General features: G+C 41.0%; 1 protein-coding gene across 1 annotated transcript in view; it reads right to left on the bottom strand.

Annotated features, from left to right (window-relative positions):
• Positions 1-10,685: 10,685 nt before the first annotated feature.
• LOC104962837 (glutamate receptor ionotropic, NMDA 2C-like) overlaps positions 10,686-19,781 on the bottom strand; it is a 23,736-nt gene continuing 14,640 nt past the window's right edge. Inside the window, exons 2-3 of the mRNA XM_010791336.1 lie at positions 13,304-13,748; positions 10,686-10,844 (exon numbers count right to left, since the gene is read on the bottom strand). Of these exons, the coding sequence (XP_010789638.1) occupies positions 10,686-10,844; positions 13,304-13,732 (588 nt within the window). The 5' untranslated portion in view covers positions 13,733-13,748. The remainder of the gene's footprint in view (positions 10,845-13,303; positions 13,749-19,781) is intronic.

Raw genomic sequence — 19,781 nt, 5'->3', positions numbered from 1 at the left:
TTTTTTAAAGATTTACTCAAAAGCGATTTAATGATATCCAAATAGTTCTTGAAGAGTAAACAAAGAATCAATGAATCTCTATTGAGAGAATTCCGTTGATGATCATCCGCTTTGTTGCTTACCTTCTTTGTTCTTAAAGCTGTCCCAAATGATTTTTTCTAGCTGTAAGCGTCAATTGTTCTGATGTATTGTGAGAAAGGAAACAATGGCATGTCAGCCAAACACATGTGGAGAAATCAACAGCCTCAAAATTGAAAAGGGGTGATGTGTGAGAGGCTCTAAATCTCCTCTGCTTGATCGTGTTCAACCACAGCTGAAAGCGTGTTGTGTTTGTAGTGCAAGGAAGCACGATCATAAACTTTCTTAGCCTGTGAGTGTCATCTCATTGGAAGACCCTGTCAATGCCAGCACAGAGATCAGCCCCCTCATCACAGCCTCGATGTAGAACTTCTCTGGGGTCGTGTGCCTGGGAGAGAAGGGCAGACAGTTCAAGTTTGACCCAATGGTTGGATAGTAACAGCTTTCACGTTTCAACAAGCATCACAACTAGTGCTGTGTACCTGGACTCACATTCAGCGTCAGTCCGGACTCAGTCCAGAGGTTCAGGTTCAGGTCCGACTTATAAGTCCGGAACTTGCTGTCAAGTTTGTGCAGTAACTACTAAGTGGAACTTATTGTGAGCTCAATTATCCATTGAAAATAAACTGTATAATCAACTCAAATTCAAGATCGTTCAGGTTTAACTTCGTATGTGCCCCCTTCAACTTGTGTCTACACATGTCTTTTCTAGAACTCTTCACTGTGTTTACTACCTACATTTTACACAACTACTACATAGTGATGTACATCAAGCTCAATATGCCAAGATACAAGTCAAATTTCTATAGTTCTTTGTTCAAGAACAACAGCATATTGACATTGTCTGGCGTGAAGTGTTGCCTTTCGCGCAGACAACTATATCACCATATGCATACAAAGGAGTTAGCTTAGGCTAACACTACCAAATATGGCCAACCGAGCCATCCCACGCTGTCAGGTGTCCACTATTCTAAGCCAGCTTCCCTGACTGTACACAGATCTCACGAGCAGCTAACGAGTATTCTTGCGAAGACTTCGTGTAAGCTCAGTAATGCCGCCATATCAAGAAGCCAAAACAATGTTTTTCGTCTTTTCTCAGCGCGCAATCTTCTCGATTCTATGGAAGGTTTAGATGGTTTAGAACACAAAAGGAGAATTGATACGTAAGCTACCGATCCTGACGTTTCCGGTTTTAAACCGGACTTGAACCGAACTTTTACAAGTCCAGGTACCGGTTCGGCGTACCGGTACGCGAGCACTAAATCACAAAGCGTGCTAAAGAGAAAGCTTGTAGGATGACATAAAGTTCTCCTGCTTCAAAACAAATGGCCACCTGTAATGTGGCCAGACGATGAAAGACGCACTTACTCTCTGGATCGCCAAAATATCAAATGGAAAAGCTCCCAATTTAGTAAGTCCTAGTAAATGTCTAAACAGAACAGATAGCATTGTCAATTCTACGTTTAGATGTTTTAAACTCAGTCCGGAACGCGAACCTGTAGTCGTTTACCTATTTCCAAACATGATACAAATACACTCGCTCCTAGTTTTCCCTATTTCCTTCCTTTACATTTGTCATGATAGCATTGTATGCTATAAATGGCCATTTCCACAGCAGTTATCCATTAGACTGATGTCACAGCAGGATTTGGAAAAACCTTGTCCATGCATTTTATTCTTCATAGACTGCGACTACTGCTAATGCGCTGTCTTCACAGGTCTCACTAAAAATCCATTAGAAAGCTGCAGCTGCTTCAGAACACCGCCTTGCTCGAGTTCTTCACAACACTAAGAAAGTGGATCACATCACTTCCTGCTTCTTGAGTCCTTTACACTGCGCCTTCCTGTGTGTCAAAGAATAGATTTCAAAAATACTGCTGCTGTTATAAACACTGAAATGGTTTAGGACCTAAAGCATTTCTGGACCTCCTGCGTAACATGATGAACCATCCAGATCTCTAGGCTCTTCAGGGACTGGTCAGCTTCTGTCCCCAGAGTCAGACTAAACATGTAAAGCAGCGTTCAGGTTATTATTGCTCCACAAATATCTTGGAACAAGACTCCAGAACCTGCAGGTCTTGCTGCAATACTACTTTTAAATTTCAGGCTGAACTTTTCTTTTCTCGCTGCTTTTAATTGAACTATTCATATCTTAGACTGCACTGTAACCTTTTATCCATGTATTTTTCTTTTAATGCTTTTTTATTATCTTTTATTTTTAATGACTGAATTTTAAAATGCCATTTTTCTTAAGCTTTCGATATTTTTGCTAAAGCACTTTGAATTGCCTTGTGTTGAAAGGTGGCCGTATATAAATAAACTTGCCTTGCTTATTGCCTGGTGCCTTAGTAATCAGAGGCAGGCTTCATGGCTAAAAAAGAGTTTCTCTTGTTAATAAAAATAGTGTTGTGCCATGTATTGATTCGCCTGTTGCCTTCACTGCCTTTGCTAATTGCTTTCATGCTACTGCCGAATGACACTCACACAAAAGCTAAAACATCAGGGACGGTGCGTGCTGTTTTGATGTGGGCAACGCTAGTAAAGAGACTGCAAGAGTGAGGGTTGAATTCATTGGTTAAAAACAGGTAGTATTGCGTATAAAAGACAGTAGCCATATTTGCGTGAGTATTGACATGGATAATTGCTGTGGAAATGCTATATTATGCATATGACATGGTTACAAGCTATTTCCAGCTGTTATTAACCACTAGGCCTTTGTTGGTACTATAAAGCGACACCCCTGAACTATTTCAAGCTTCCTACAAGTTGATCATGTGTGGCGTTTCCTGTTATTGGACAGTCAGCATAGACAGACACACAAGCAATCACAGAGGAATGACGGATGTTATCATGTAAACCACGCGACATGGCAGTCATGCCCAGGTTGAGACACAACGAATCTTGTATAGCCAACAAATTACTCCGAACTATTCCTGAAGTGCATGCAATGACCCTCCACATGCTTCCTCTCCGTGACCTGACGGGCCTTCATTATAACGCCGTGCGTAGGATTTTGACGTGGGAGTTGCGCTGTACTAGTAGAGAAAGCTTAAAAATTAGTCAAGAGTTGCCGCCTGCCAGGCGACGAACATGCGTACGGCGAGGGAAGAAGCTGCGTTATTGGCCGACGTTTCCTGACGCGCAGGTTTCGGGCCTGGTATGTAAATCACTCTGATGAGAAACTTGCTAAGAAATGATCGGGGGAATCCCTCCGGAGGGAGTCATGACGAGCTGGCCCGCGGGAATTAGTTTTGCTGGTTGGGGGGTTTTGTGTCCCAGCTGTCGATAGCTGTGCGCCAGCGGTGGCGGCGGCAGCCTTGGGGTGCATCTGCGAGACCACCCCCCCCCGCGCGGCAGCGAGCGAGAAGCGGCGCAGGTTAGAGAGAGGGGGATACAACTAATTGTGTTGTGTTATATAGCTGTACAATTTACCACATATGGTGCTCAGGACGCGTTCACACCTGCCTTGTAGTAGTCCGGCCCCTCGAATCGAACCTGGTGCGTTTTAGGCCGCCCGCTTTCGGTACGGATTCATTTTGGGTTCCAGCGCTGAAACAATCCGAGATGCCTCTTAAGTGCACTAAACAACCGACTCCTGGTCCGCTAAAATAGGTGGGTCTCGGAGCGTCTTGCTTGTGAACTCTGAGCGGTTTCATGCTTGTGAACGGCGATCCGCACCAGAAGATATAGGAAGCGTAGTTATTTACGTGGTCAACAAGAACGCGGAGGGATCGTTCAAAATCTTTAGCGAAAGGAGTCTTTCAAAACAATCCGCGTTTTGTTTAGTTAAAGAGTGAAGCAGAATGAAAGTGTTGAACCCAGCTGTCGTGTAAAGTAAAAATCTCCGTNTCTGATATCTGGAAACGGAAAAGCAGTTTTATTGCTTATGGATTATCAGATTACAACGATGGTGTAGTAATCCAATGTGTCTGTGTCCCCTTTGAAATGTTCTGATAATCCATAAGCAATAAAACTGCTTTTCCGTTTCCAGATATCAGAGCTCTGCAGCAAGATTGAATGTGCAGAGACCCCAGGTTTTTTTTAACATGACAGTCTATGGGACAATTTCCCTTTGATTCTATTGGCTCTAAAGGTCAGGAAGATATGTCACATGTCAAAATCGAGGAAGGGGGGCCAGAGATATGGAAAATCCACCCAAATGGCCCCAGAAGAGGTTTTCTTTGCTAAATCTGTCTAAAAAGGTAAAATATCACTTGTTTTGCATCATTCTTGATACAGGGTACTTATTATATATTGTACTTTGGATTCCTAAAGCTTTTAGTCTACTAACCCATCATCCAAGGTTAGTTTTCACTATAAGTACAAAATATATTTTGGACGGACACTATAATTTACAGTTTTTTACAAGGTTAAATAAAAAATATCTATATTGATTCTGACTCTTCTACATCCAACTTACAGGTTTATCATTACTTTGGGAAAAAAGATTATTAATTTAACCCTTTTAGAAGGGAAGATATGGTCATTTATCTGGGAATGTCATTTTCGAGCCTGAAACCTGAAAAACGGGCTTGGGGCCTCTGCACCATCGTGAATGACAGATGTCAGAAAATGTAAAGCATATTTCTTGTCTGTATCAGTTTCTTTATTTTTTTGTATGCACTTCAAGACTCTGTTGAGTTCAGCTTCAATAAAAATGAATAACATAACAGCGGACACATTTGGGCTATTTCAGTAGATGTTCTCTGCTTTCCGTCATTACTTTAATAAGGACAGATCTCTTTGCTGAATATATTTGCAGTTGTCAGCTTGCGGAGCTTGTTATGTATTTCAAAAGAAAGTAAATGCTATTCAAGCAGTTCGCCGATATGGATGCATATTTTTGACATGAGGGAAGGTTGTGTCTTTTATCTCCCTTTTTCCTTTACACCTTCACACTGACTTTTACCATTGCAGACAGCTATCTGATGGGCTGAAAATGCTTAAAGACAATACATATAAATAAAACAAAGAGATGTTGATCTTCTAAGTAAAGTCTTGGTCAGATAAAAAACAGGCATATTCTCCAAAAGGCTGTGTGTTGGTCTGTGGACATATTTGTATGATTGTGATAGAATCGCAACCGTCATAAAACAAACCGGCGTGAGATTAAAAAGAAAGCTGTCTTTGAAATGGACTTTGCCCAATTAAGGGTGCCAGCCCCTGACCTCTGATTCCATTTGAAAATGGTCTTTAGTTTGAGAATACATTTAGTTTTAGTTGAGTTAGGGTAGACAGAGATTCATATATTCTTATTCTTATTATTATATTATTCTTCTTATTATATAGTCTTGAATCAAAATGTTCTGCAAAGGTTGTAATACTTGCTATTTGGTCATGAATATCTGCCAGTCATCCTTTTAATCCAATCAGTAAGTAAATATGTAACACAAAAAAACCTATATAACAAATTAATACAAATATTATTTTTAAACAGTTTATCCATTCATGGGATACATAAATACGACAATTAATAATATATATATATATATATGTTTACGTTGTTGTAACTCATTTACAGTATATTTTGTTAGTCAGTGTACACACACTTAAACATTTACACATGTTTATCTCTGTACAGATAAAAAAGAGAGTCAGGTTGAGTCGCTTAGCATTTTGTGTTGAGTTTGTGTTGTTAGCCTGTTGGTAATAAGACGTGACAGCTGCTTGGGGGGGCTGCCCTCTGTCAGCCTCTCAGGTCAGAGATCTGCTCAGAGCTACACCAAAAGATTCCCTCTCTGACATCTCACTGAAACACACCAAGATTAAAGGTGACTGGTGGCGGAGAGCAGATAACCCTTCAACAAAAGAGCAGTGCTGCGCGTGTGCCTGAGAAGGCATACGTCTGCGTCCTTGGGCCTGTTGCATGGTGGCATGGTTTCCTTGAGATCCAATCCATCAATAACTTACTCAACCCAATTTATTTCAACCAAATAACTTTTAATACTTCCGATATCTTTTTTTAAATGTATGTAACTGTGATCCAGATTTAATTACACCTAGGCAAAATCTATTAAAAGGGGCCTCCCTCTAGAGGAAACTATGGGATTTCAGCCTTTGCAGAGCCTTTACATGCACACAAACCTATTTAACACACGACAGAAAGGGGAAAACCCCAAAAAGCATAATAGGGCCTCTTTAAAGAACAGAACTTCTCAAATTGATTCCATTGGCTTCCCAATCCTCAATTCACGATGAACGATTGTTCTTGCATTTCTACTGTAGACTTATAAATTGAGATGGGATTCATTTAGATCCCATCACTTTTCTGCCAACATGAGAGGATTTTGTTCTGGTTTGCACAACATATATTGTTTATGGCACAATGATTTAATCAAAATAAGAGAAGATTAGTTATTCATTACATTTATTCCTTTTTAATAGCTGACATTCAAACTTTCAATTTAGGCATATTTTAGACTACAAATTCAGTACACTGCCCTGCTTTGCAAAAACAAATAAGTGTGTTCTTGTTCTTGAAGATAGAGCATTGGAAGGGGAAAATAAATAATGTCTGGCTGGATATCTACATGGCCAAACAAAAGGTGCCTCTGCTGCACTCCTTCCTAATAACCGTAATTCTGCTCTACACTCCAACACTGTCCATAATTGACGAAAAGTGACAAAAGGTTTTTCACTGCAACCACTTTAACTGCAAGGTATTTTAAGAGCTGCAATTCTTCTTTTCATCTTAAATACATTTTTGAATGGAAAATGAAAATGTTCAACATTTATTTCATCTGCTTTCTCTTTCTCTCTTTCATCTATCTTTGGCTTCTCTGTAAGTCACAGAGGATAGTGACACACATTTCACTGTTTGGACTCTCTACAGACCTGGAATTAAAAACTATGGTTATACTTGACCTGCCTACTCTCAGCTTTAACAATGTGTGGGAAAGTGTGGGGAAATATCTTAGAACAATATAGCAGAACAATGAACCTATAGAAAAGACAACCTATAAGAGGAATGCTCATTTCAGTGACCTGATCCAGACACAGCTGATCATTAGTTTCATTTGCTTGATTTAGCTTCCAGGTGTTGAAAACTGTCACTGCCAACCTGAACTACAAGCAATGTTCTTTTTGTTCCGGCATGCAATTAAGTGTTGTCGGAAATCCTTTTGTCTCCATTTATCCATTCCTACTGTCTCCATCTTTTGTAATATATATATACTTTATCATACCATTTTTGGGGGTTAGGTCTTGTGTATTTTTTGTTTAGTGCAGCCAAAGATGAACAGGAATTCCAGAGTAAGAGAGGGGTGGACTTGTAAAAAAAGTCAGATTCTTGTCTTCACCTTGAATAAATAATAGTTTTGACTCTGTGGAGGCGGTATTTTAATATTCACTATTTGTTAAGATTCAAATGTAATTTTCATACATTTTTAATCTAAATGTCTCTTAAATCTGTTCTCTTCCTTTTTTGAAATGTTTACTGCACTTGTGAATTTTCCCATCGATCAACATCGTATTATCTTCACAATGGCATGAAGGAACTGGGAATGGTTCATTCTATAGGGAGCATGAATGTGCTCTCTAAATTAAATGGGAAAATGGGAAATAAAACTGTTTTACATGCAGTACGTTGCCAAAATCCTGCCTGCCATATTTGCCATCTTTAAATTAATGCTATTTATTTAAATGTGACGACAATGCTTATTAGCACAACACATATTTCGATGACGGATCCACAATGAAAGAAGAGCTGAAAGTGAAAACCCAAAGTGAAAAGATGATCCCTCTGATCTGAGACCTGTGATAATCCACTGCACCAATTGTAAACTCAGAAATAAATACTAATTCTACCAGGGCGCTATCTCTTTTTATTGAGAGCACCTTCTATTTAAAAGACCATTCATCACCCGCCTTGTAAAGCCTTTTCATGTACAGTAGATGCAATAAAAGTTCACTTCATTCACACACAGCTAATAATTCCTTTTGCTCAATAGTCCTATAAAGCTATTTGTTAGCTTGTTTGTGTGTGTGAACAGCCCTCCCCGTCTGTGGCAGTGATGTGGACAGGTGACCTTCCTGTGGTATAAAGTACAAGATGCTCAAGTACACACACACTCCATCAATCTTTGTTATAGCCAGAGGAAGGAAAGCAGCCTGACAGCATATCACATTTCCTTCTGTTTCCTTCCATTAGAATGCAAACGAGAGCACTAAGTGCTTTCTGCTGGGCTTCACTTCCTCCCCGCCTGTGGATTATCCCAACATGGAAACGCAACGACTTTATGACGTCTCGGACTGCTAAAGGAAATGGAAATAATCCACACATAGTTAAAATAATCCCCAAACTAGAGAATACTGTGGCCTGCTGATCTTTTCATGGTTTTTCTTATAGCAGCCCAACCTTGAAATAACATCCGGAAAATGTTGTAAGAACCATTCACAGTAATATGTTTTCAGACAAAAAATGATGTAGGTGTTTGATGTTATACCTGATAGTCTGTGAACATTACATTTAAATTACATTTACAAGCTGCTGAATTAAAAGATCAATTGTAGTGACCACAGTCAAGTATTAAATAATGGTGGGCCGTCAGGGCCAGCAAGGCATTCTCTGCTGGCCTAAACAATATCTGAATCACCGACTAACCTTTTAATGTTTTTTCATAACATTTTATTAACGAAAGTTATTAAATTATTTCTAATAATCTATTCTCTTCATTTTATATCTTGTATCTGTGTTGTATCAGTTGTACTGCGTCCAGTAATGGTTTTTAAAGTTGGAGCTTTTATCCAATCGTATTTAAGTCAGAATGTGTTGCTGGGTCAAAGGAATCTGCCCTGAGGCCTTCAGAATCAACAGTGCGGGCACTCGTAGCTTACAATGAATGGCAATGAAACTGTTGCATTGACCAATCAGATTTGCGGTTAGATTTTGAAGCTGTTTTTTCAACCCACAATGGCTGACAGCAGAGGAGAAATTGATTTGGTGAAGCTAGTAACCACTTCCAATTCACTAGCTACGAACGGTACCTTGGCTCACAGCCTCCGACGAGCACTGCGAACTCTAATGTCAGGAATGCCTGATATTCGCTAATGATCGACTTGGTGTTTGGACCCATCAAGGGCTTGACAACTTGAGTTGTCTAACCCAGGCAGCAGCGAGGCACCAAAGCACGGCTGGACTCTTACAAGCAACAGTGCTCTTGAAAAGTGAGGGGAAACCCGAATGGATCTACAGCTTAACGTACAACTGCGCAGAGAAACGGAGCTCCACAATGGTGTTGCCTGAAATTCGACTGTACAGACTTGACTTTCAGCATTAGCCTCCATGGAGTTAGAACAGGATTTATTATTGGAACTGAAAACTCAGATAATCTGTACAACATTTAGTCAGAGTAATTGAACTCTTCTGGAGGAAAGAAAGGAGGATGGATTTTGTGTTAAAATAATCCAATGTATTGGTCAAAGTTACTTTTTGATTTAAATGTTTTCATATTTTCTTGCCCTTTTATTATGACTGCATGTGGTTGCAGTGAAAGAAGACTTGTTGAATTGTGTCATTTGGGTTTCTTGCTTTAGTAATGGCATTCATTCTCGCTACATTAGATACCTGTCCGAGATGCACTTTTCCTCTTATACTTATAACTTGTGGAGATGGATTGATTCAGGTAGGAAACTAGTGAAGGCCTAGGTGTGAAATGCACGGCCAGCTACTGCATTTAAATAGTTTTAACATTTAGTTTGTCAGTTTTACACTTTGAAGTCGCATTTACTGCGTTTTAATTGAAGCAAAAATCTCCAACACACATTATTCTGTATTACAGATCGAAAAACTTAAAGCATTTTCTTCTCACTGCTGTTGATACTGTGCATATTTGGACATATCGATCACACAAACAAAGGCAAACTTGTGGCTCCTAATGTTATAAATCCACCATGTATCCAACAGTATTGTTTGCACTACATTTTTGACAAAGAATGCACTTCACTTTGTGTGAACCATGTGTTCATTGTTTGGACAGCGGTTAACTTTTTAATCCTAGACTCTAGATTCTTCACTCTAGACTCTAGAGTAAAACATTTATTTGAAAAAGTCATGAGCATCAAACAGTGGATGAGTGGCAAAGAGAGGTTAATCGTAGGAGAAGATGAAAAGATAAGTAAGAAGATTGACTCTGTAGCCATCGGCTTTATATTTAGATGCTCTTAACCTCCAACCGAGCATGGTATACACGGCGGAGTAACAGTGGTGTGTTTTATTATAGAGGAGGGAAGAGAAGCCGAGAGGACAGATATACATGAGATAAAAACAGACGGGCAATAACACAGTGACATTTTGAGCAGAGAACATGTCTTCATGGGAAATCAACACTGACAGCACTTAAATGACACATCAGGTTATTTTATTCCATTTTCCTTACTACTATTGGTTTTACGTTAGTGGTGTTAGTTTAAAATATATAAGAACGTTGCAAATGACGAATAAAGTCAAAAAACAAAGAGCGGCAACACCTTATGGTGGATAAACTTTTGATCTTAGTCAGGGGCGCCGCCAGGGATTTTGGGCCCCATGAAAATATATCACATTGGGCCCCACCACCAGGCACAGGCCACTTTGTTTATAAATTACCTTGAGGGCCGTACCAAATGGTCTAGCGGTCCATATACGGCCCGGGGGCCGGAGGTTCCCCACCCCTGCTTNCCGCAGGTGTGCATTGTCTTCCCTGGTGGTTGTGAAGATCGATGCGGGCAAGGCGAGACATCCCCCAGCCTTCTGCGGAGGCGCGGCACCGAGCCTCCGGTCCGCGTGCCTGTGGGCAGCCACGGACGATTCCAAAAATCCCGGCTTTCGAGAAAGAAACCTGAGTTTCCTTTGCCGTGTGTCGGGTCCGTCCCGGAAACTTCTGGACGTGTCAGGGTCACAATGTAGTGCCTTTAGGATGGGGTCAGAGGCGGTGCATGATGGGTAAAAGGGGTACTTTATTAAGAGACTGGAAAGGACATGTTGTCCGGTTGCAGTCCGGGAAGAAGAGAGAGAAGCCAGGGAGGGCCACAAGTATATTTAATAGACACAACATCATGTCCCGTGCGGAAACCAATACCCCCAACTGTTAGTTCCATGTTGCAATTATGAACCCGTGTATTAATAGGTTGGTACACAAGGCAGATCAATATCATCAGGACTGGCTACGGGCATATGTAAACTGCGTTCATTAGCGAGGTCCTATCTCATTCATGTCAGGATTCATTATGAAACCACCCTTCACTCACCCCTTCCAGATTTTGATCTGTCTGGATGATTTTATAACCTGGCCTCTGTATTGCTCTGCTACTTCCTTATAAATATCACCTCGTATCACAGCTCACCCAGACCAGATTATGGCAGACTTAGGAAAACCAAATGGGCTTTCAGACCCTAGCTGTATAATTGAAAGTCTTATTTTTAACCTCTTAACATGAGGGAAACTTCGTTGTGATTTCAACTACTGTAATGGTTGGCTGCCAGCTGATGACATTCTCTGATTGCCCGTCAACTGATGATGATCTTGTATTCAGCATGTAATTATCTGTTCTATTACGCGTTCTCGGTTTAACTGCCGTATGTTACGTGGAGTTGCTCGCGGTGTAAGTGATATTAATAAGACCTTACCTGAAGATGTCACTCAGCCCCGCCGCTCATCAGACTTAAAAGTTGCTTATTCTCCTCTTAGACCTTACGGCCCGTCCACACAGCGGTCTTGACGTCATTGAAGCTTTCAACCTTCTGCCCTTCACTTTGACATGGGTTGTACGTCACGCTTCGCCCGAATGCATTTTGGGGAGCGTGCTACGCTTGGGTTGCTCGCGTACAAAGTTCAACTTTTGCACAGCTTCGACGGAACGGTCAGCCAATCAAATCCCGTTTATGAAAATCTGCCAGTACAACTGCAGCCCATCAAACGCGCTGATGTGCGAGTAGTGAATCACCCGGTCGGCTGCTATGATCTAGTCTCTGTTCTCTCCGGCGATACCAAACCGGGGACCAGAGCATGGAGGGATGGTGGCAGAGGGGGATGTGGGTGGGGAAACTGCGTAGGTTTTCGCCTGTTTGGGGAGTTACTTATCCAGTGTACCTCGGTTTAAACTTTTGAATGGGACAGCTAGCAAGCATGGCAGGTACTTATAGCCAGCATGGAATGCTACGCCATTTTGCTTTGTATTGTCGGGGGCAGGAGCATTCAGTGATTGTTCGTTCCGTGTCGTCGCGTTGCCGCGTTGACTCCCCAAGCTTCCGAACATGCTCCCACCGCCATAGCTCCAACGCACGGCTGCTGTGTGGACGCTTCGTTATAGCCTTGCGCAGCCTGACATATTCAAGTGAGTTGTGTCAGGGCTTATTAATGCAAAGGAAAGTTGTGAAAAGTAAATTAAATTGTATAGTTGATGGACTTTAGAATTGTAATCTTAAAGGGTCCACAAGTAAAACCCAATCTAGCCCTTCCCAATAGCTTATTCCCTGTCCCACCAGTGTGTGGACATTCATTTATTGTGGGTTATCATGTTATCACTGTCACTTACCCGTCCGTCCCCCTTCCCGACTTGTACTGCGCATGTGCGAGATGGTCCGCCATGTTGGAGACTCCAGAGCGGCAAACCCAGGAAGGACACTTGACACATGTGGCTTTTGGCAAAGCTGAAAAATAAAACTCGAGATGAGATGAGTTATTGTTTATTACAACGTGACCTTCCTATTATTTAACAAACTCTTTTATTGGGTTCTGTTTATTTGGGAGTTAAGGTACATTGTCAGAATAAGTGGCAACCAAACGGAAGTGTAGTACCTTCTGTTAGACAGCTATCATACTGAATAAATATGTACTGTGAATGTATGCAAAATGTATGGCATATGGCTGTCTAACATAAGTTAAATTAATTTCTCACTTATTCTGACAATGTATTTAACCCCAAATAAAATAACCCAATAAAAAGAGTTGTTAAATAATAGTGAAGTCACGTTGTAATAACAATAAATCAGCTCTCTCGAGTTTTATTTTTCAGCTTTGCCAAAAGCCACTGTGTCAAGTGTCCCTCTTGAGTTGCCGTCCGGAGTTCTCCAATATGGCGGACCATCTCGCACATGCGCAGTACAGATCGGGCAGGGGTACGGATCGGATAGTGACAATCATACCTATTTTTTCTGCCAAATTGTTATAGTTGATGACCTTGCAATTTGAAAAAGCGCAAAGCAGCTCTTTCTTAGCCCTTTCCCTGTCCCTTCCATCACACTGACCTTGTAAGGCAGGACAACAGCAGAGCCTCCACTGATGCCCACGATTGGGACTGCCGTCTGAGTGGAAATGAAATCCAAGATCTGGGCCACGGCCTCAGAGCCAACGTTGTCCTCGAACACCACTCCATGGACGCGGTTGGTGGAGAGGGTGTCACAGATGCGGGTTAGCAGTGCCCGTGGGTTTGTGTTGTTGACCAGCACAGTGATGGGGTTCACTTCAAGAGGCAGGTCCATAAAGTTTTCCCGGCTCAACCGCCCTTTAATTTCCGTCTGGTAGGCCGAGCCACTGAACACCACCGCCACGTTCACAGCAGGAGTGGGAACTCCGAAAGGCCGGCCTGAGCAGAAGGGCACGGTGAAGAACAGCAGCAGCAGCAGCGGCGGCGGCCACCACGGGGAGTCGCTCAAGCAGCCTAGACGAACGCCCATCTCAGTCACCTACTGCCTGGAGGTGGGGTCAGAATGGAGGGAGGGGTCAGCAAAGGGATTGAAATGTTAGATACACAGCACCAGTTGTTGTCTTTTTCTGAAATGTTGTGATAATACGCAGTAATGCCTGTTTGGCGGCCAACCAAACTGCCTTTTGTTTAGAGTTGGCTTATTTTGATCATTGACCTTTTAGCTTTATCTCGCTTAGTGTGCTGGTCAGCCTGCAATAACTAAGACAGTGTAAGAACCCATTAACAGGCCCAGAATGGTTTATATTTAGAGTGTGGCCATGGTCAGGCTGTTGTGTCTTAGGGTGGCAGCTGCCACCCTGCCGCTGTTGTATTCTGCGGGCCAACCCAACAGATGGTGTCCAGTGTTTAATGCAACAAATGGAGAACAAGAGGATTTATCATTTTTTCTCTCGTGACATTACTTTTGAAGCTGTTGCTTAATTTGTTTCAGTGGTCCAAAGCATTCAAACTAAATCTACCAACGGTCTGCAGGCATGTGTTTGGCTATACTGATTAATTACAATGTGTTATCTGTTTTGGAGTTTTTTATTAGGTTAGGTTATTTTTTCTAGTTTCTAGATACTGTCCTTTAAATGATTGCGAAAAAAAAAAGTTTGTATACATAAGGATGAAATTGAAAGAATTTGAAAGAATCCAAGCTCTTTGTTCTGCATTGCACCACTAATGGACTGGAATTGAAACCAGTAACCCTTTGCCAAACTTTTCATATTTCTTCAAAAGCCCTAGTTCCTGTTTCCTGCCCTCTGGAAGGTAATGGGGGAGAAACACCAGTTTAGCTTTCACATTGTAGCCCGACAGCGGTTTGTGTGTTGCTGTCAGACAGACTTAGGCTCTTTGTCAAATCTGTCAGAGTAGTGTTTGTGGCCCTGAGAGAGTGCTGCACACTGGTCCCCTGTCACAGAGATCTGATCCACAATGTGATGGAATCCCAGTGGGGTGAATATATTGTAATCCCTTGGTAATCCCTGCCAGGCATCATGGCCTAGGGCTTGATTGTAGTGTATAAACTTATCAAGAAATGTGGATAGTGCACAAGGCTCACTGTAGCCGTAGCATGTTCTACTTCCTGTGTGGGACTTAGCCATGAGCTCCCTTTTAAAGAACAGGCATGCAGGTAAACAAGCGGATGGTAGAGGATCATCACTAGAATAGTTATCATAGAATGTTTTTCCAGTCATGCTGAAATCCACATAAAGACGTTGCACATGCGTGGGAAACTGTATATGCTATGTCCTACAGGTGATTTTCCAGGTAGGCTTTGGCTCGTAAATCATTTTATAAATTGATTAGTCCCCACTGTTAGAGGGCATCATGACATTAGTCATGTTTCAGCTGTGACAGCAGCGGAATGGTTTGGGTTATTGTCTTTGATGGGGAGTAACGTACGTGGTGAAAATGCTTAAAAGCTTCGACCTCCCATATGTTTAATCAAGTCATGGAAACAGCTGAGGCAGACGTATGAAGGTTGTATCCTGGGGTTGTGGATATAGAGTTAAAGCAACAGGAAGTGAGTCATCAATAATTATTTGACAAGGCTTTTTAAAGTCAACACACCTTCATATACCAAGACAATTGATAGGTTTGGGAAACAGGGGCTTCCAATATAACTTATTTAGTATTTAGATTCTGGATAGTGCTGTCACTAAGCCTTGTGATACAGCTGAATGGCAGATTGGTTCTGATTTGCTTGGCCCTGACCCCTGAAACAAAAAGTCAGCTGAACCTGTAAACTGCACCAATTCACAAAGAGGATTTTATACTGTGCTTGGGCTAAATCCTCCGGAAAAAAACATCCTGTGTAAACAACCGCTTGAGGCTTCACTCTGATGTCGGGGATCAAAAATCGCTGTGGCTTGTGCATGACTAGGTACATCCTCCACACATTATCATGACACAGTCTATTTGGCTCTGAAGCCTGGTTCTAAAGGATACAATGTGCAAACTGCAGTCTGAGCCGTGAGCAAGAGACAGGTTGCTGTTCGCGTCATGACACTGCCACTTACTGTGTGTGATGACAGAGGGACTGACATCATTTACTATAAACCTTGCTATCCTTATGTTATATATAGACATGCTGGTAAGACTCTTTTGATGTATTGTAAACATTAAACAGGCCCTAATTTACTTTTTAGAGTTTTCCATTTCCTGTAGTTTGTTATATAGGTTTGTGTGCATGTAAATGGTCCCTCCAGAGGGAGTTTCTCATCCACACACTCCCCCCACTGCCTGAAAAGCCTCCATTAGACTCCTGTGTTCACTTCCATACCATAGTGACATCTCTATTTAACACCTGCGCTTCTATTGTCTAGTACCCCAACAGACTCTAAATGATAGTCTGAGGGGTGGAACATCTTTTAGCGGTTGAACAATTACAACAGAGCCATCCAGCTAACCAATCAGAGCAGACTGGGCTCTGGTTTCAGACAGAGGGTGAAAGTTGTGCTGCAGGACAGACAGTCATAAAGGCATGTCACAGTAGAAGCACAATATACAAATATGAACCTGAAAATGAGCATAATTTGTCCTATTTAACCTATTAACAAGTAAATGAAAATACATTATATGGGCTATTTTTTAAGGATTTTGGCCTTTGAAATAAGGTGTGGAGGGGAAGGTTGTATGTCTAAGCTTTGCTGCAATGTTTGGGAGTCAAGTAGTCCCCATAATATCTCCAAAATGTGTCTCCCCGTAACATGATCAATATAAGTACACACACAGCAACTCCATCTCCCAGTGGCAGATAATTTAAACAGCTGAAGTTGTTCTAACCTCTCTTGCTGGGTCACGCCAATGTTAGTAGCCTAACAAGGAGACATTTAATGAAATGTTACTGATGAAGTCGCTTCAAAATAGCTCGCCTTTTATTTGTGCTGTTCCGTTGATAATGTGAACATTATTAGAATATTTCAATGACAGATAAGATTAAATAAAAACTAATGTGAGAGAACATTTCTGTAGTACTGAATAATCTTTGTATTCTCTGTCTGCAGAGTTGTTTGACTAACAAACATTTATGATGTGCTTATCTCCCTCTAGTGGGTGACATATGGTGGAAGAAGTCTCTTTACAGAATTAGCTGGCATTTAGGGCTTTATCGTACTATACCGTCATTCTTACCATCCTGCGATACCTTCACTCTACTGACATATATGTACATTTTGATAAACTAAGCACGTAATAAAGCAAATAGTACATAGTAGTATGCTCGCTTCTACTGTATTTTGAATATTGTTGATAAGGTGAAGGAATTGTTTGCGCACATTGACACTTTCTGCTCAATATGTATGGCTTTCACAGACTCTGTGATGAAAATACCAGCACAATTTAATACACAACTGCTGCAGTATGTTTATATTATAATCTCACATATTGGTTTTTCGTCATGGTTTAATTGACCTCTCATTTATTTTCTTATTCATACTGTCTTTGATCATATAAAAAAAAACCTGCGTATCACCTGTGGGCAATTTATATTAGTTTTTCTACATTTTTATATTGAAATGCCATTGCTTTACTCTGTCAGTATTTGCTGCTGCAACAGCCAGGCATCCCCACAATGCAATTCATATTCTCATTTTGTAATATCCTGTAAGTTCCACAGCTCTTCATTTTCTGATTTTTACCATATGAATTTGAATGAAAAGCTGCCACCTATTGACGAGTCGCTGCCTAGGCGTCCAGCCCTCCACCTGATTTCTGATCCAGCTCATTAACGTGAAGCTGCAGCGGTATATACATCTGGCTGAGGAGTGAGGTCTCATCAATAGGCACAGTGTTTAATGACTGCCTTTATATTCCGGGCATGACGCCTCAGCTGCAGCTGTTTAACAACGTGCACCTGTCCCGTCTTCTGCTACATGATCAATACACTTAGCCATGCATCTGCAGCCTGCTGCGTCAATGGCTCACGTGCTGATAAACTCGTCATATTTTGTATCATTATCAGGAAAAACTGCTGACCATCCATACAATCTACAGCATTGCCTTCTAGGTGAAGTTCTGATACTGTACTAAGAGCCATTTAGTAATCTTTGAACTTTATTGACCTCCATTGGTAAACTATAGGAAAGGTGATTTGACTTTGCCATAAACCAACATACACCTGGCCTCATATCACCCCTCCACTAAACAATGCTCTTTAATTGACACAAGAGAAATTAGGGTAACACTTTATATTAAGGTACACAAATTAACCATCAACTAGTTGTTAATTAACATGCATATTAGCAGTATATTGGCTCTTTATTAGTATTAGTCATTATAAAACACTTATTAATGCCTTATTCTACAAGTAATAAGCCATTAGTTGAGAGTTTTTCCTCAATAACCCTCTAATTAGTGCTTATGTATTGCAAGTAAGGAAGATGTTGTACATGAGTTTTGGTCTTAATATGCTCTGCTCAAAATGGGCCTAATAAGGCAGTAGTACCACAANAACACTGCTCCGCTGGGTTAAATATATACCTTGTGCAGGTTGCAAGGTTGCGACAGATGCTGTGTGCCAGCAGGTTGCTACCAAGCGGCAAACTCTGGGGAAGAGCCGGGACGCCAATACGGAAGTGCTACACACTGCAGTTCATATATTGGCCGATAGGCGATGGCTGCAGAAAGGAGCAATTTCCATAGACCCCCATGTTAAAATGCCCAATTTTACAAACAAAAAAACATGTTTCTACCCCTGGCTCCATACATTTTATTATCGATATAGTTAGATTCCACCTTCATGATTATGGATCTGTGAGTGAATTGTTTTCTAACACGACCCTTTTATTTATATTAGGTCTTAACGTTTTTGCAGTAATTAGGGCGTGGTCACATTGAGTGACGGCTCTGTCAAGTGACTGCTGCTGCTAGCTTCTTGTCTCTCTGCTAGCTGCTCCGTGGAGCTAGCTACAGGGACTCTGCCTCGTCAGTTCATCCAGGAAACACAACTTGAAGCCGGCCGTGTTTGTTTGTTCTTCATGCTTATATATCGGGCTATTGTGACTCGCTCTGCGGTTAAAACAGACGGTGCATGAATGTGGTTTTGCGGTAATTGAAAATTCATTTATTTATGTGTTAATGATTTTTAANCTATTGTGACTCGCTCTGCGGTTAAAACAGACGGTGCATGAATGCGGTTTTGCGGTAAGTGAAATTTGAGTACTTTATTTATGTGTTTATGATTTTAATCAGCTACGTAATGAATGTTAAGGCTTAGGTTAGCGTGTAAGGCAGTGGTAGCTAGCTACATCTGTGCTAACGATGCTAATCGTAGCCTCCAAGTTAAAACGAAATAGAGAAGTGTTAAGCGTTAAGTGGGATAATACAGAGCCGTTTGTTCTACAGTACTGTAGAACAAACGGCTTCTGTTTGAGGTTGGTAAAATAAGGTCATCCTTGTAAGTTAGAGAGATATTTTGTTATGTAGGTAACTGTATGCATCGCTAAGGTTAATTTAAATTGGCTATGCTCAAGTATGTAGACAAGCTAATATCGAAGTAGTAGTGTATGTGAAATCAACCTCACAATAAGATGTGTGTATATATTACAATTATTAATATCATATTTCAAGATGATTACTTAGATATTACAATATGGTTGGTTTAGCTGGAGTTCATTATTGAGCTTACACGTTAACGTCACGTCATCTGAAGAAAGAACCCAAACCTTGTTGTTTTTATTAATTGTATTACCAAACTGGTATGAAATAAATATTAAGTATTTTTAATACCAATGCTTACTATTTTTTTGATTTTCATTACACTTGTGAAACCGACTAATTAGTCGTAGTATTAGTATTACTACTACTAGTTACTACTAGTAGTACTACTACTAGACTAATTGTGGCTGTAGAATGTGAACATGTAACTTAATGCCTGCATTTAAGGACGATGAATAGCCTACTCAATGCTTTAGGGATGTTTTGTAAAAAATATTAGATCAAACGTTATGTGTGCTTCAGTTAAAATTAAGCTTATTCATTGCATTTCATTTGTTCTTCCAAAGTTACAGTAAAATAAAAGGACCCTGACTCGG

The sequence above is a fragment of the Notothenia coriiceps genome, unplaced genomic scaffold, assembly GCF_000735185.1.
Source record: "Notothenia coriiceps isolate Sejong01 unplaced genomic scaffold, NC01 NC01_scaffold00035436, whole genome shotgun sequence".
Taxonomy (NCBI): domain Eukaryota; kingdom Metazoa; phylum Chordata; class Actinopteri; order Perciformes; family Nototheniidae; genus Notothenia; species Notothenia coriiceps.
The sequence above is the reverse complement of the archived record's forward strand: the minus strand, read 5'-3'. Positions and strand labels throughout refer to the sequence as shown.